This window comes from Rhinichthys klamathensis, unplaced genomic scaffold (assembly GCF_029890125.1).
Source record: "Rhinichthys klamathensis goyatoka isolate OS25496 unplaced genomic scaffold, OSU_Roscu_1.1 h1tg000645l_1, whole genome shotgun sequence".
In the NCBI taxonomy this organism is placed as follows: domain Eukaryota; kingdom Metazoa; phylum Chordata; class Actinopteri; order Cypriniformes; family Leuciscidae; genus Rhinichthys; species Rhinichthys klamathensis.
In genome coordinates, this window is record NW_026607091.1 from 44,870 (window position 1) to 59,795 (window position 14,926).

The following is a 14,926-nucleotide window of genomic DNA, read 5'->3' on the forward strand; positions in this document are numbered from 1 at the left end:
TTAAACCAGGACCAAAAAAAATAATATCTTTTTGAAGTTTCAAAATCATTTCCTTTACAGGTCCCCCTGACCCACCGCTGGACATCAAAGTTGATGAAGTGACAGAGACAACATCCTTTGTGTCCTGGAGTCCAGGCCCTGATAACCGCAGTCCTGTCTTTGCTTACAACATTCAGATCCGAAGCCCCTTCTCTCTCGGATGGCAGGCGGCCAAAACAGGTGTGCAGGAATTGTTCGTTTTGATTAATATGCAGTTTATCACAATGATGTGCGAGTGTCTTATAGTCACCACTCATGTTTGATTAGTTTGGCATAAGCCCTATAAATTCTTTTCAGTCTTTTATAATTTCTTTATTCATGGTGATATGTCATAAACACTTTTTTTTTTAGACTTATCTATTAGCATATGCTCAGTGTGTTTTCAGACATTCTGACCACAATGTGAACACATTTTCTGCTCATTTCTTCTGTGCTTTCTGTACAACCTCTTTTATATTGCCTTTAAAATATGATTAAGTGTACTGCCGAATGTACTGACATTTATAGTAAACTAAACTTGAATTCTATTGAAACGAGTATACAGCATGTCATGTATTTAAGTATTTTTTGTAATTACGCACTCGCTCACTCAGTATCCAAGTGATTATTTTTGTTCAGCTTTCTTGAAATATCTTAATATCACCTCGTCTTTTCTCAGTGCCAGAGTCTCTGGGAGGGCAACAGCTGACAGCTCGTGTGGTTGAATTGAGTCCATGGGTTGAATATGAGTTCAGAGTGCTGGCCACTAATGCCATAGGCACCGGGGAACCCAGCAAACCCTCACAAAAAATCAGGACCAAGGACACATGTACGTAATATATGTAGTTACTTGTTTACTCCCAGGCTTTTATCATCACACATTAGATCTCAAGGCCACGATTTATCGAAATCAAAGAATGAGCTAGTGTGACATCATTTCGAACAAATGCGGGCAAAACAAAGTTTGCTTGGAGTTTGTTTCTGTATTTCGAAATAGCTTGCCAAAGCACACTTCCGGAAAAGTTGGTTAACACCCTTGAACTACTATTGGTTCGTGGCTTTTATGTCATAAATGGGTGTGGCTCTGAGGCTCCGCCTTCGTTGATGTGAACATCCTCTCTTAAAGTCGGCATGAAACGGAAGTTGAGATTGTCATTTTTTCCTTGTTGTGACGTATATCCGAGTGAAACGGCTTCTGAAATTAGAAAAAATGTAGGGCGGGGCTTGATTTCGTCCTTCGGGAATTGATTGGATCGTTGGAGGTTGGGCGTTGCAAACAAAATGGAGGCAGATTTGAATGTATCTTCTCTGAGAGGCGTTGCACCGATAGCCGCACCCTCATCGGCTCTGGCCGCACCCTTTCGCCATTGCACGTGACCGAAAGAGAAGAGAGGTCGTTTCGAGGGGGGAGGGAAGGGTAATGTATTTGATTAAAGATTATAAGGGTACATGAATAAAAAAAAAATAATGAAGTGCACAGATAAATCATTTATAATAAACACTACAATATTACATATAAAAAGAAGATTTGTCAAATTTGATTTCATGCCGACTTTAAGGGATACTTCAGGATTTAGCATTAAGCTTTGTATTAGTCGAAAACCTGTAGTATTTTCGAATTAACATGCTTTCCACCCTCATATCCCCCTGAAACGAGAGATTTATGTATTTTTTGTCTGGAAAAAATCCTCCGATGACGCAAAAATCGTCATTTTGCGTCATCGGAGGATTTTTTGGCCAGAGGCTAAAGACTACAGCCAGTAGTAGGGGCTGTTCCTCATGTTCTCAACCCGCCCATAGAGGCTGGGATCTCACTCACAGAATGTACACATAGTGTCGGCCATCTTTTTTTGGAAGCTAAGCTATCAGGCTCTTGTTCTGTGGAGAAAGCTGAGTAGTAGGGGTTACCATCCTCTTTTTCCCGGACATGTCCGGCCGTCGATGTCCGTGATTCAGCTTTTGCTTTCTGCAGTCGCCGTTCATTGTTTACATGCACACCTTTTGTTTCAATCTAACTGAATTCATTCCGATTGGTGAATCTGAATGTCGTGTTTACATGAACGCTAAACAAGTGATCGGTTGATGTGCGTTTTAACATTGCTAAGAAAATTCCCGCTCCTCCGTGAGAGATACGAGACCGGTGCGTCTCACAGGTGTCGGCCACTCATCGGTAATCACGCCACCGGCCTCGCGCCGTTCTCCCGCGGCCCTAGCCTCGTCCTGCTCGCCACAGTGAACATAATGAATGGCGACTGTAGAACGCAAAAGCCGAATCCCGCACATATTGGGCGATCTTGAAACACATTTTCGGGCAGACTCATCACGGAGACTCACTAGTAGCCTAGACTTGTTGTTTAACTACTGCGCTCTGTTACCGGTAGGCGTGGCCTCCTAGGGCAGCGAAGCAAGTGCATTCTGGGAGTTGTTGTCTTTCATCCACATAAGCCAAAAAAACATTTTCTGTCTTTTCTCGGTCTAGAAAGCTCCAAATTCAAAAATAATTTCACATTTCTTCTACATAAATGACCCATTTTAAATACACATTCATCTTTCCAGAGGTGAAGTATCCCTTTAATTTCTTCTGTTCAGTCCGTCGAGGTCAGATGTCCGTGACCAAACAAGAGACAGAGTAAATACTTTGCATTGTATCGACAATTTATATAGAAAAAACACAGAAAGAACCCATCTGTGAAATGAGATACTAGTAACACTTCCGCAGATATACTGTATCAACTGAAAAATGCTTAGCGTTTTCTGACTAAAAAGCCTTCATAAGGTTTGGTAAAGTTTACAGGTTTGCTATAATAGTACAAGGCACTTCTACAACATCTGATAAGACTGACATACTCTTCCAACCATACTATATATTAAACCTTTTTATTCAAAACCAAGTAGAAGAAAGGGACCAAGTAGCAGCCAGGAAAGTGTCTCTGTGGCATCATGCTAAACAGATGGAGTGGGGAAAAATGCCCTGTCTGCACTTCTGGTGTTTCTCATCTTGTAAAACTGGCGTAAAAAGTATTTATTTTTTTCTTACAGTGCCAAGGACGACCCCAGCCAGAGTCAGCGGAGGAGGTGGCAGTCGCTCTGAGCTTGTCATCACTTGGGAGGTAACAAAACAAGCTCTTGCTCACACATTTAAGTGCACAAAAGTAGCTGTGAATGGTGGACCGTCCACTGGCCTGTATCTAAAACACCCATCATGCTGTCAGCTTGGTTGGTCTGTAATTGAACTTTTTTTTAAAAGACAGACACTCTTCAGTGAGGCAGACAAAATGTTTATGGATTTTAGCAATTATGTTTCAAAATGTGAAAAGCGAAAAAAATATGTTCAAGGACCGTGAAAGGGATTTTCCATAGTCCGTTTATACTGAGACGAAGCCTCTTGTATTACACTGCTGTGATATAATGATACATCTCTCTTTCACTTGCTCTTTCTTTGTTGTGTTTGTGTCTGTGGGTCGTTGTGTCTCTCCAGCCAGTCCCAGAAGAGCTGCAGTGCGGTCCAGGCTTCGGCTACGTGGTTGCTTTCCGCCCTCTCGGTGGTCAAAGCTGGATGCAGGCAGCCGTGACGTCTCCTGATGCATCTCGATACATCTTCAAAAATGAGAGCATCCCTCCATTCTCTCCATTTCATGTGAAAGTGGGAGTTTACAACAACAAAGGAGAAGGTCCTTTTGGACCCGTGACCACTATCTACTCAGCAGAAGAGGGTAAAACCAACTTACCAACCTCCATTTATGGTATAAACTCATTAAGTTGAAGATGCAATGTGTAGTTTTCTCAATGATACAATACTTTTTTGTATCAAGTTTAATATGCAGAGACAACTACACCAGCGGTCAAAAGTTTGGAATATTTAAACGAAGTTTCGGTTACACTTTATTTGGTAACACTTTATTTTACAGTGTCCTTGTTACATATGTTACATGTACTTGCCATAGTAATAACAGTAAATTAGGCATAATTACATGGAACTAACCCTAAACCAAACCTAATCCTAACCTTATCCTATAGTAAGTACATGTTGTTAATTAATATTACTCAGTACTTAAATGTATAATTACATTGAAACAATTACAGTGTAATTATATATTTAAGTACTGAGTAATAATAATTAACTACATGTACTTACTATAGGATAAGGTTAGGATTAGGTTTGGTTTAGGGTTAGTTCCATGTAATTACGCGCAATCTATAGTAATTAGTACTTTAATAATTGCATGTAACGTGTAACAAAGTGTTAAATTCTCTTGTGCTCACCAAAGCTGCAAAATGAAAAATGCTGCAAAATGCAACGGTCAAAACAGTAATATTGTAGTTTTATATTGGAATACATTTTAAAATGTAATTTATTCCTGTGATCAAAGCTAAATTTTCAGCATCATGACTCCAGTCTTCAGTGTCACATGATCCTTCAGAAATCATTCTAATTTGCTGATTTGATGCTCAAGATACATTTATTATAATTCTCAATGTCGAAATATAGTTTTTGCTACTTCATATTATTGTAGAAACCCATGATAAACTACCATTAAAAAATGTTGGGTAAGTACAATTTAAAAAAAATAATAAGAATACTTTGATTCAGCAAGGATGCATTTAATTGAACAAAAGTGACAGTAAAGACATTTATAATATTACCAAAAATATATATTTTAAATAAATGCTGTTCTTTTGAACTTTCTATTTATCAAAATTAAAAATAGAAATTTTTCATTTTGATTAAAAATTAAAAATTTAATTTAATTTTAAAAATTTACCCCCCCCCCCCCCGCCCCCCCCCCCCCCCAAAAAAAAGATTTAACATATGTATAATAAATGCAGCAAAAATGGTTTCAACATTGATAATAATGTTTCTTGAGCATCAAATCATCATATTAGAATGGTTTCTGAAGGATCGTGTGACACTGAAGACTGGAGTAATGATGCTGAAAATTCACAGGAATAAATTACATTTTAAAATATATTCAAATACAAAACATTTTCTTTACATTTTAACAATACTTTTACAATATTACTGTTTTTACTGTATTTTTCATATAAATGCAGCCTTGCTGAGCATAAGAGACTTCTTTCAAAAGCATTTTAAAAATCCTAATTAATTCAAACATTTGGTCCGGTAGTGTATAAATAAGCCATCCGTAAGTCCAGTCCCTCAAAAAGTATAAACACTCTGTGGGGTGCTCCCAAACACTCTTTGTGTGAGTGATCCAGGCTCACTCAATGATGTTTGTACAATGAAAGACAGTGCTAGTGGACCAGAAAATACTTTTAAGTATAAACGGGTATATGAAATGTTCAAACTCATTATGCTCAACATTATATACTGTAGCTGCAGTGTTGTTTAGTGTTTAGGAAAATTGAACGTACTGAACAACATTTGCTAGTGCATCATTGCTCTAATTATGAGCCTAAAGACATTACAGTAATGATTATTCTGCCCATAGAGCCGAGTCGCGCCCCCAGTCGCATCCGTGCCAAGAGCCTGTCAGCCTCAGAAGTGGAGGTCAGCTGGAAGCCTTTATCCTGGAGCACCAGTAGGACACGCATCATGGGCTATGAGGTGAGGACAGCAACACTAAAGAAGGCCAATTCTATTAAGATTAAGTAATATTTTCGGGAATTTAGGTAAGATCTTTGGTTTAGGGAAGTGAGATTTTCACATTATTAGAAATATATTATTAATAGGCTAGACAGACACCACAGCTGAACGAACGACACTTTGTGATGCTGATCATGACATCTAGTTGACTGTGAATTTCAGCTGAGGTACTGGAGCACAAAGGATAGAGTGGACACGGCTAGTGTGATGAGGACTGTGGGAAACAGGACGTCTGCGGTCATTCGTGGACTGGACCCCAGCAGTACATACCACATCAAACTCAAAGCCTATAACAGTGCTGGTGTGGGACCTGATAGTGCCGTGGTGAATGTCACCACTAAGAGACCCCGTAAGTGTGACGTGAGCCTTGGCCATTGGGTTATTCTCTATAAACATAACCTAACTTTAAAAAAGAATTGTAATTATTTATTTATTTTAAATGTGCCAAAAACCTGTTAATGTGTTAACATTAAGTTTTCTGTTCCATCTTATGTTGTTAAATTAAGGTTTATTGCATTATTTTAGTGTTGTGTGTTACCATGTTGGTATTTTGTATTTGTGTGACTACACTGTGTGCACCCTTTATACCCAGACAGCACCATAGTGTCGGCCCAGATTCGGCCCACATCTGGTAAGTGGGCCAGATCTGGGCCGACACTATGTTGCTGTCTGGGTATACTAGTATTTACCTCAGCTCGTGCAAAATCTACTTGTGGTAATCTTTGATTCATCATGTGGTTTTCTCTTTACCACCAGTATGGTGTTATTATGGTGGATGTCAGTAGATGTTAAAAGTACAAAACAGATTTTAGTAGCAGTGTGGCCTTGCTAATTCAGCAGAAAGTGCTGTTGGATTTACCGGTTTATTTGTTTTGTGTAAATTACAGGTTTAAATTGGAAAATTTACAGGTTTTTTTGTAAATATATTTACATTTTTAATGTATTTTTACTTTATTTTTACAACCACAGCTGCCAGTTTTCTTCTGTAAATTTTTTTTTTACAGTGCATATTTCAGGGATTGTTTCGATGTTATCATTAGTAAGGAAAGTTAAAGGCATAGTTTACTTAAAAATGTAAATTCTGTCATCATTTACCCATCCTCACATCGTTTCAAACCCATAAGACTTTCTTTTATCTTCGCAACACAAATGAAGATGTTTTAATGAATCCCGAGAGTTCCCTTTCGTTGTCACTCCGAGTTCCGTCGGATGACGACGAATGGGGGTTTCGCTTAGAAAGCCAATCGACTTCGAGTACTACAAAACGAGCCAATGGCAAAGAAATGCCATGGGTCTGCGGAATTTGCATAGCGTAACTCCGCCTCACCTCGTGGGTATTTAAGGAGAACGCTGGCAGCAAATAGGCATGTTTTTGCTTCGGAGCCAAGTTGATCCTTCGTTCCACAAGCCATTCCTGTACTGTCAGTTCTTCAAGACGAGCGAGATTCTCTGGTGTTGGTGTGACGGCGATCTCCGGCGAGCGCGCACTTCCTGCCTATCTGTCTGTGGTTTGACAGCGAGTGTGTTTCTCCCCGGGCGCTTCAACACAGTCAGAGTTTCTTTCCTCTCACAAAAGAGCTTGCACGCGGCACGTCTTTTTAAAGATGCCTCGCCCGTGCACTTCTGGTTGCGGTAGACTCGTTGCCGACTCTGATGGGCACGAGCGTTGCATAGTGTGTTTGGGCATTGATCACGCTAGAGCAGCGCTCGTGGATGACTCATGTTCTCTCTGCGGGAACATGACCATCGCAGCACTACGATCGAGACTCAGTGATCTCGCAAGAGTGAGAGTCCCCTCATCCACACCCCGATCTACTGACTCTAGAAATAGAGCTAATACTTCGGCTGGTGGCCAGGGTGATCTGAGGGTGACGGTTTGGAACAAAGCGCCGACTATCAGTCCGTGCCCAGCCGCACCCTCTCCAGTGTTGCAACCCGTGAGTGCTCAGGGGATTTCTGCGGGATCATCTTCGGGTGTCCCGCGGGTTTCCTTTGGCGCTCCAGAGGAGGACGCGATGTCTATCGCGGCATCACAAGGTGGGTCTGAATCTTCTGGAAGTGAAGACTCATCACAGCTGCCACCTTCGGGTGTGAGCACAGTTGTGCCAGAGTCTGATCCGGAGATGACGGCCATGCTGTCTCGAGCCGCCGCGAGCATCGGGTTAGAGTGGACCCCTCCGCCCTGTCCCGAGCGCTCGTCGGCTGGATGATTGGTATTTGGGTCAGGCTGCGGACCCCCGTCCGCGTCAGGCCCCGATGCCTTTCTTCCCGGACGTGCATGATGAGATCTCGAAGTCCTGGAAGACCCCCATGTCTTCCCGTGACCGCTCGATGATTTCATCCGCCTTTCCTCCCCTCGATGAGGCGGCTGCCCGTGGGTACACTGGGCTCCCCCCGGTTGAACGCTCTGTTGCGATGCAACTGTGTCCCATCCAAAGCACCCATCCAAAGCATGTAGGTACTCGTCTACATTAGTGGCGAAGTCTTACAGAGCTGCGGGACAGGCTGCCACCTCTTTGCACGCCATGGCCATTCTGCAGGTCTACCAGGCCCAGATGCTCAGGGACATGCACGAGGGCAGGACAGACCCAGGGCTCTTCAATGAGCTGCGCGCCGCCACCGACCTTGCTCTCCGAGCGACGAAGGTGACCGCACGCTCCCTGAGTTTGGTGATGTCCACAGCCGTGGTCCAGGAGAGACACCTCTGGCTGAACCTTGCTGATATGAGGGATGCCGAGCGGTCCCGGCTGCTCGACACCCCCTGCTCAGCCTCGGGTGGGCAGCACCCTTATGTGGTTAAAGAAAGAAGTGACACATTCATCCCTGAGCACACAGAGTTCTCGGACGACACGGTGCGCCGCCCCCGGGCCGTGCACCCCTCGTCCTCCTCTGTCCCAGAGCCGGATGACAGTGCGCGCCGTCCCCGGACCGTGCCGCTCTCATCCTCCTCTGTCACCAGACCCCTGGCAGAGCAGACCCCCGTGGAACGTTCGTCCTTCCCTGGTCTCCTCTGTCAGGACGCGGTCTATGGCTGTACCCCCACACCGGGCCGCTATGCCGTCCACGTTTGGGTCAGCCATACCGCCTCGCTGCCCCACCGACGGGAAGTCTCTGGTTCGCATGACCCCGCTGGTACAGTCCTTGGGAGCCTGGCTAGAGCTTCCCAACCTGTCCCGCTGGGTCACGCGAACGATCAGGCTCGGCTACGCGATTCAGTTCGCGCGGTCTCCTCCCCGCTTCAGGGGAGTCCGCTCCACTATGGTCGGTGGCAATGCCCCTGTCATGAGATCGGAGGTTGCCACCCTGCTGGCGAAGGGTGCGATCGAGACTGTCCCTCCAGCCGAAATGAGGACCGGCTTCTACAGCCCGTACTTCATTGTCCCGAAGAAAACCGGTGGGTTACGGCCAATCCTGGACCTGCGCGTTCTGAACCGCTCCCTTCACAGGCTGCCGTTCAAGATGCTCACCGCCAAACGCGTTTTCGAATGTGTGCGGCACCAGGATTGGTTTGCAGCGATCGACCTGAAGGACGCCTACTTTCATGTCTCCATTCTCCCTCGACACAGACCGTTCCTGCAGTTTGCTTTCGAGGGGCAGGCATATCAGTACGCAGTTCTCCCATTCGGGCTAGCCCTGTCTCCTCGCGTCTTCACGAAGGTCGTCGAGGCAGCCCTTGTTCCCCTCCGGGAACACGGGGTTCGCATTCTGAATTACCTCGACGACTGGCTAATTCTAGCTCACTCTCGAGATCAGCTTTGCGAACACAGGGACTTGGTGCTCCGCCACGTAGCCCGTCTGGGCCTTCGGGTCAACTGGGAGAAGAGCAAACTTTGCCCCGTGCAGAGGATCTCTTTTCTCGGTATGGAGATCGACTCGGTCGCCATGTCCGCGCAGCTTACGAGCGAGCGCGCGCAGTCATTGCTGACTTGCCTGAGACAGTTCGAGGGCAAGAGTGCGGTTCCACTGAAACTTTTTCAGAGGCTCCTGGGGCATATGGCATCCGCAGCCGTGGCAACACCGCTCGGATTACTTCATATGAGACCGCTTCAGCTTTGGCTTCGCGACCGAGTCCCGAGGTGGGCATGGCAACACGGCACTCTCCGAGTACCAGTTACTCCGACCTGCCGTCAGACCTTCACCCCGTGGTCGAACCTCAGTTTTCTACGGGCCGGAGTGCCCCTGGAACGAGCTTCCCGGCATATTGTTGTAACGACAGATGCCTCTACCACGGGCTGGGGTGCCATGTGCAATGGACGTGCTGCCGCGGGCTCCTGGACAGGACCCCACCGCCTATGGCACGTCAATTGCCTCGAGTTGCTGGCTGTACAGCTCGCCTTGCACCGCTTCCGAGCCGTGCTCAGGGGCCAGCATGTACTAGTCCGTTCAGACAATACCGCGACTGTAGCGTACATCAACCGCCAAGGTGGTCTGCGCTCCCGCCGTATGTCACAACTCGCCCGCCACCTCCTCTTATGGAGTCAGAAGCATCTGAGGTCGCTTCGTGCCATTTATATCCCCGGAGCCCTGAACTGTGCAGCCGACGAGCTCTCACGGCTTCAGCCCCTCCCGGGAGATTGGCGACTCCATCCCCAGTCGGTTCAGCTGATTTGGGACCAGTTCGGGGACGCACAGATAGATCTGTTTGCCTCTCACGACTCGACCCATTGCGCCCTGTATTATTCCCTGACCGAGGGCACGCTCGGCACGGATGCACTGGCGCACAGCTGGCCGCGGGGCCGCAAATATGCGTTTCCCCCAGTGAGCCTTCTTGCGCAATTCCTGCGCAAGGTCAGGGAGGACGAGGAGCAGGTCACTCTGGTCGTGCCGTACTGGCCCACCCGGACCTGGTTCTCCGAACTCATACTCCTCGCGACAGCACCTCCTTGGCCGATTCCCGAGGAAGGACCTCCTTTCTCAGGGACGGGGCACCCTATGGCACCCTCGTCCCGATCTTTGGAACCTCCACGTGTGGCTCCTGGACGGGACGAGGCAGGTTTGAGTACCCTACCCCCAGCGGTGGTGGCTACCATCACTTCCGCTAGAGCGTCGTCCACGAGACACGTCTATGCGTTGAAGTGGAACCTCTTCGTCAACTGGTGCTCTTCTCACCGAGAAGACCCCCGGAGATGTTCGATCAGTGTCGTGCTTTCCTTTCTTCAAGAAGGGTTGGAGCGAAGGCTGTCTCCCTCCACCCTCAAGGTCTATGTCGCCGCCATTGCCGCACATCATGACCCAATAGAAGGTAAGTCTGTGGGGAAGCATGACCTGATCGTCAGGTTCCTGAGAGGAGCGAGGAGACTGAATCCTCCTCGCCCTCCTCTCGTACCCTCTTGGGACCTCGCAGTGGTCTTAACTGCCCTGCGCAGCGTTCCCTTTGAGCCTTTGCAGTCGGTCGAGCTTAACTTCCTGTCAATGAAGACAGCGCTTCTGACTGCACTGGCCTCCATCAAGAGGGTAGGGGACCTGCACGCATTCTCCGTTGACGAAGCGTGCTTGGAATTCGGGCCGGGTTACTCTCACGTGATCCTGAGACCCCGGCCTGGACATGTGCCCAAGGTTCCTACCACTCCCTTCCGGGACCAGGTGGTGAACCTGCAAGCGCTGCCCCCGGAGGAGGCAGACCCAGCCTTGGCACTGCTCTGTCCAGTACGTGCTCTTCGCATCTATGTAGACAGAACGCAGTGTTTCAGGACCTCAGACCAGCTCTTTGTCTGTTATGGTGGGAAGCTGAAGGGAAAGGCTCTTTCCAAGCAAAGGTTGTCTCACTGGATAGTGGACGCCATTGCTTTGGCATACCAGCAGCAAGGTCGACCGTGCCCCCTTGGTGTGACCGCACACTCCACCCGGAGTGTCGCGTCCTCTTGGGCTTTAGCGCATGGCGCCTCGCTAACAGACATCTGCAGAGCTGCAGGCTGGGCGACACCTAAAACATTCGCCAGATTTTACAATCTCCGAGTGGAGCCAGTCTCCTCCCATGTACTGTCTTTTTCAAGCTAACATGGGACCCGTTAGGTGTCTTCGCTTGCTCGCCATTCCACTCCACGGACTGGATACGTGCGATATTCTCCTCAGGTGAGCTTCCCCGAAAGCCCTGAGCTCCTCCAGCACTGCTGACGCTGGCGCCAGTGTCTATTGCCTGTGCGTCGGCTAGGTGCCTTCCGTGTGCATGGTACCTCCTCTGAGCTACCCCCACATGTGTATTTCCACTGTAAGCCTCTCTGAGCATGTGTCTTTCCCTCGGCAAGCCACCTTGCCACCCCTGGGGTTGAAATATTCCACCTGCGGCTGGACACCCCAGTGATTCCCCATATGCATCCCTCGGGTCATATGTGTATTCTTAAGTCCCCCCCCTCTGGGTTGGCAGTAATTGCATATTCCCCTAAAATCTGGGATATGCTCCCCAGTGTACCTTGGTATTCCTGTGCTAAATAGGAGTCCTTCGTCCGTGCTAGTCTCACGACAGGGATCTCAGATTTACGCAGGGCACTGGAAGACAGCTGAGAAGGTGGCGTGATTAGACTGGTATCCCCATTCGTCGTCATCCGACGTAACTCGGAGTGACAACGAAAGGGAACGTCTCGGTTACGGATGTAACCCTCGTTCCCTGAGTAGGGAACGGAGACGTTCCATCTTCCTGCCACTTTCCGCTGTACCGCGGGGATCGCCTGAGCTCAGTCTTGGCTCCTCAGCGAAGAAACATGCCTATTTGCTGCCAGCGTTCTCCTTAAATACCCACGAGGTGAGGCGGAGTTACGCTATGCAAATTCCGCAGACCCATGGCATTTCTTTGCCATTGGCTCGTTTTGTAGTACTCGAAGTCGATTGGCTTTCTAAGCGAAACCCCCCATTCGTCGTCATCCGACGGAACGTCTCCGTTCCCTACTCAGGGAACGAGGGTTACATCCGTAACCGAGACGATTTCTGTCCATCCATTGAAAGTCCATTCAAAATGTTCTTTAAAACGTTGTAAAATGAATCCATATGTATAGAGCGGTTTAATCCAAGTCCTGGCTTTTATTCACATTTAATCATTGATCAATGCACATACACGGAGCTCTTTAAATATGGTAAACAGATACTCAAACACACTTTCTTGATGCACAATAACCTTGGATGTCAAGCAAGTAGGCTCAAGTTTCCATTTGCCATATTTGATGATGTGTGCTAATCAATGCTTGCATGTCAATAAAAGCAGTAAATTCATATGGATTACATTAAAAATATATATATTTTGAATGAGTGTACGATCGTAAACGATAACTGAATTTTAATTTTGAACTATCCCTTTAATGTTATAAGCAGCTTTCAAAAAACTGATTTCATACACAAGCATTTAACACAGAAGTTTTAAACTGCTCTGAAATGTGACGCTCAGTTCTTTGAATGTATTTTCTCCAGCGCCGAGCCAGTCTCCAGTGAAAGTCATGTGGAATACTACAGACTCCAAACTCATCCTCAAGTGGGATCATGTGAAGGCTCTGGAGAATGAGTCTGAAGTTATGGGCTATAAGGTATGAACTGCCTCTGATCGATATCTGATGTTTACATCACAACATTGTTGGATGCTTGATTCTGATTGGTTGACAGATTACAGCTCCATCCCAGACAGCAACATAGTGTCGGCCCAGATCCGGCCCATGTCACGTACCAGACACTATGTTGCTGACTGGGATATATAGTAACACACACCCTGAATTCAACGGTCTGCTAATTCCTTGCATATAAACAGAGTTTTAAAGCATCTGTGTTTGTTTTGAAGGTCATGTACAAGCAAAGCACACATAGTCGGCCCAGCGTGGTGGAGACTAACAGCACATCTCTCGAGCTCTCTCTGCCTGTGGATGAGGATTACATCATCCAGATTAAACCAGTCAGTGAAGGTGGCGAGGGAAGCAGCAGCAAACAGATTACCATCCCCAGGATAGCAGGTCTGAACTTATGGCTCTTGTGGCGTTTATAATATTTTTCAGTATGCTGACCTTGTGGTTTACCATTTTCAGCCTATCACGTCAATCATGCACTTTTTATATAAATTATATACAATAAAACAAGTGAAAAATACTTATCAGAAACTGTAAAATGGTTTATTCATTTTTTTTTTATTATTTTTTTTTTTTGCAGTTGCACATGCGATTGGATTTGCCCCGGAGCGGAAAGCACTCCCCCTGCTCGTAACACTATTACTCTACTGTACGGTCAGGACTTTCTTATGACAGATGAACTGAACTCTACAGCGGGGAGAACAGTACAGAGTGGATCTTTTTCCAGTATGTTTTACAAACGAGACTCTCTTCGGATGGAAAGTTTTCCTCTCGCTTTTTCAAAAGAGGAAGTTTGACACCAAAGCTGTCGAAGACTGCGCAGTAAGAGCTATCTCATTGTTTTTGGATAAATGTATCGACAGACCACGTGGTTTTCCAACCTGGAACTGGGTATTTAAGGGCATAAAATGACATGCAGTTCACTCTTAAGGATTCGCTTACAAGGACATCTGTTCGGTCGAGATGAATCCATATTCATCCATTAGACGGTTGGCAGTGGAGAACCACACAAATGCCTTTTTCATAGGAACCTTGGGACTAATGAACTCTGAAGAGAATCCCTTCAGCCATACCTCACTGACACTTTCATTATAAGAACATCAACCCATTAAATCAGCTGTCCTCAAATCAGACAGAGTTTACAGTCCCCCAGTGTTGACATGCCCCCCTGTCTGTTGAAGACGAAGCTAATGCTGCTGGCCTTACCTATACAGTAAAAGAGCTCACTGGCTGTCTCGAGCTGGTTGTTCCTTCAGTCATGCACTGAGATCTTTGTTTTGCTAGTGTGTGTGTGTGTGTGTGTGTGTGCGCCTCTTTAATGAGAAACAGTGTGTAAAATATCCTCAGGACCAGAGCAGCCTTAAAAAGTTGTCTTGATTTCTTTTCTTGTTTAGTTTGTTCTTTTACAATTCCATTATTTGATGATGATGTATAGGGGATAACATTTTGATTGTAAAAGACCAGCTTTTCATTTTCCGTCGGGGTGCTTTCTAAAGGTAATAGCTGTGATCATTGAAATACCTAGGACATGATGCTTACTTTCCATTTTCAAGCTGTTTAGCATGAACTGGCTCTGTAGTGGCTTGAAAAAAGTATTTGAATGGACTGTCTGCTTTTAATAAATTAAGGAACAAGTAATGTTCTTAAGATTCATTGTTATATATTGTCATTGTCATCATTGTTATATTTTATATTGACAGAGGACGGTTGAAAACATGCGTTCACACGATCAATTTTGAGCATTCAGATGGTATAATCAAAC

The 14,926-nt window shown here is 46.1% G+C and overlaps 1 protein-coding gene and 1 long non-coding RNA gene across 2 annotated transcripts in view; one reads left to right on the forward strand and one right to left on the reverse strand.

Annotated features, from left to right (window-relative positions):
- Positions 1 to 13,954, forward strand: part of cntn3a.1 (contactin 3a, tandem duplicate 1) — a gene marked incomplete at its 5' end in the record, with an annotated part of 53,916 nt that extends 39,962 nt beyond the window's left edge. Inside the window, 9 exons of the mRNA XM_056241481.1 lie at positions 61 to 219; positions 698 to 847; positions 3,058 to 3,128; positions 3,497 to 3,731; positions 5,469 to 5,584; positions 5,786 to 5,972; positions 13,022 to 13,134; positions 13,383 to 13,551; positions 13,745 to 13,954. Coding sequence (XP_056097456.1) covers positions 61 to 219; positions 698 to 847; positions 3,058 to 3,128; positions 3,497 to 3,731; positions 5,469 to 5,584; positions 5,786 to 5,972; positions 13,022 to 13,134; positions 13,383 to 13,551; positions 13,745 to 13,836 — 1,292 coding nt within the window. The remainder of the gene's footprint in view (positions 1 to 60; positions 220 to 697; positions 848 to 3,057; positions 3,129 to 3,496; positions 3,732 to 5,468; positions 5,585 to 5,785; positions 5,973 to 13,021; positions 13,135 to 13,382; positions 13,552 to 13,744) is intronic.
- Positions 1,481 to 2,171, reverse strand: LOC130076396 (uncharacterized). The gene is made up of 2 exons (XR_008805637.1): positions 2,009 to 2,171; positions 1,481 to 1,974 (listed from the first exon to the last, which is right to left on the reverse strand). It is a non-coding gene; the product is annotated as an uncharacterized LOC130076396 (long non-coding RNA).
- Positions 13,955 to 14,926: the final 972 nt, after the last annotated feature.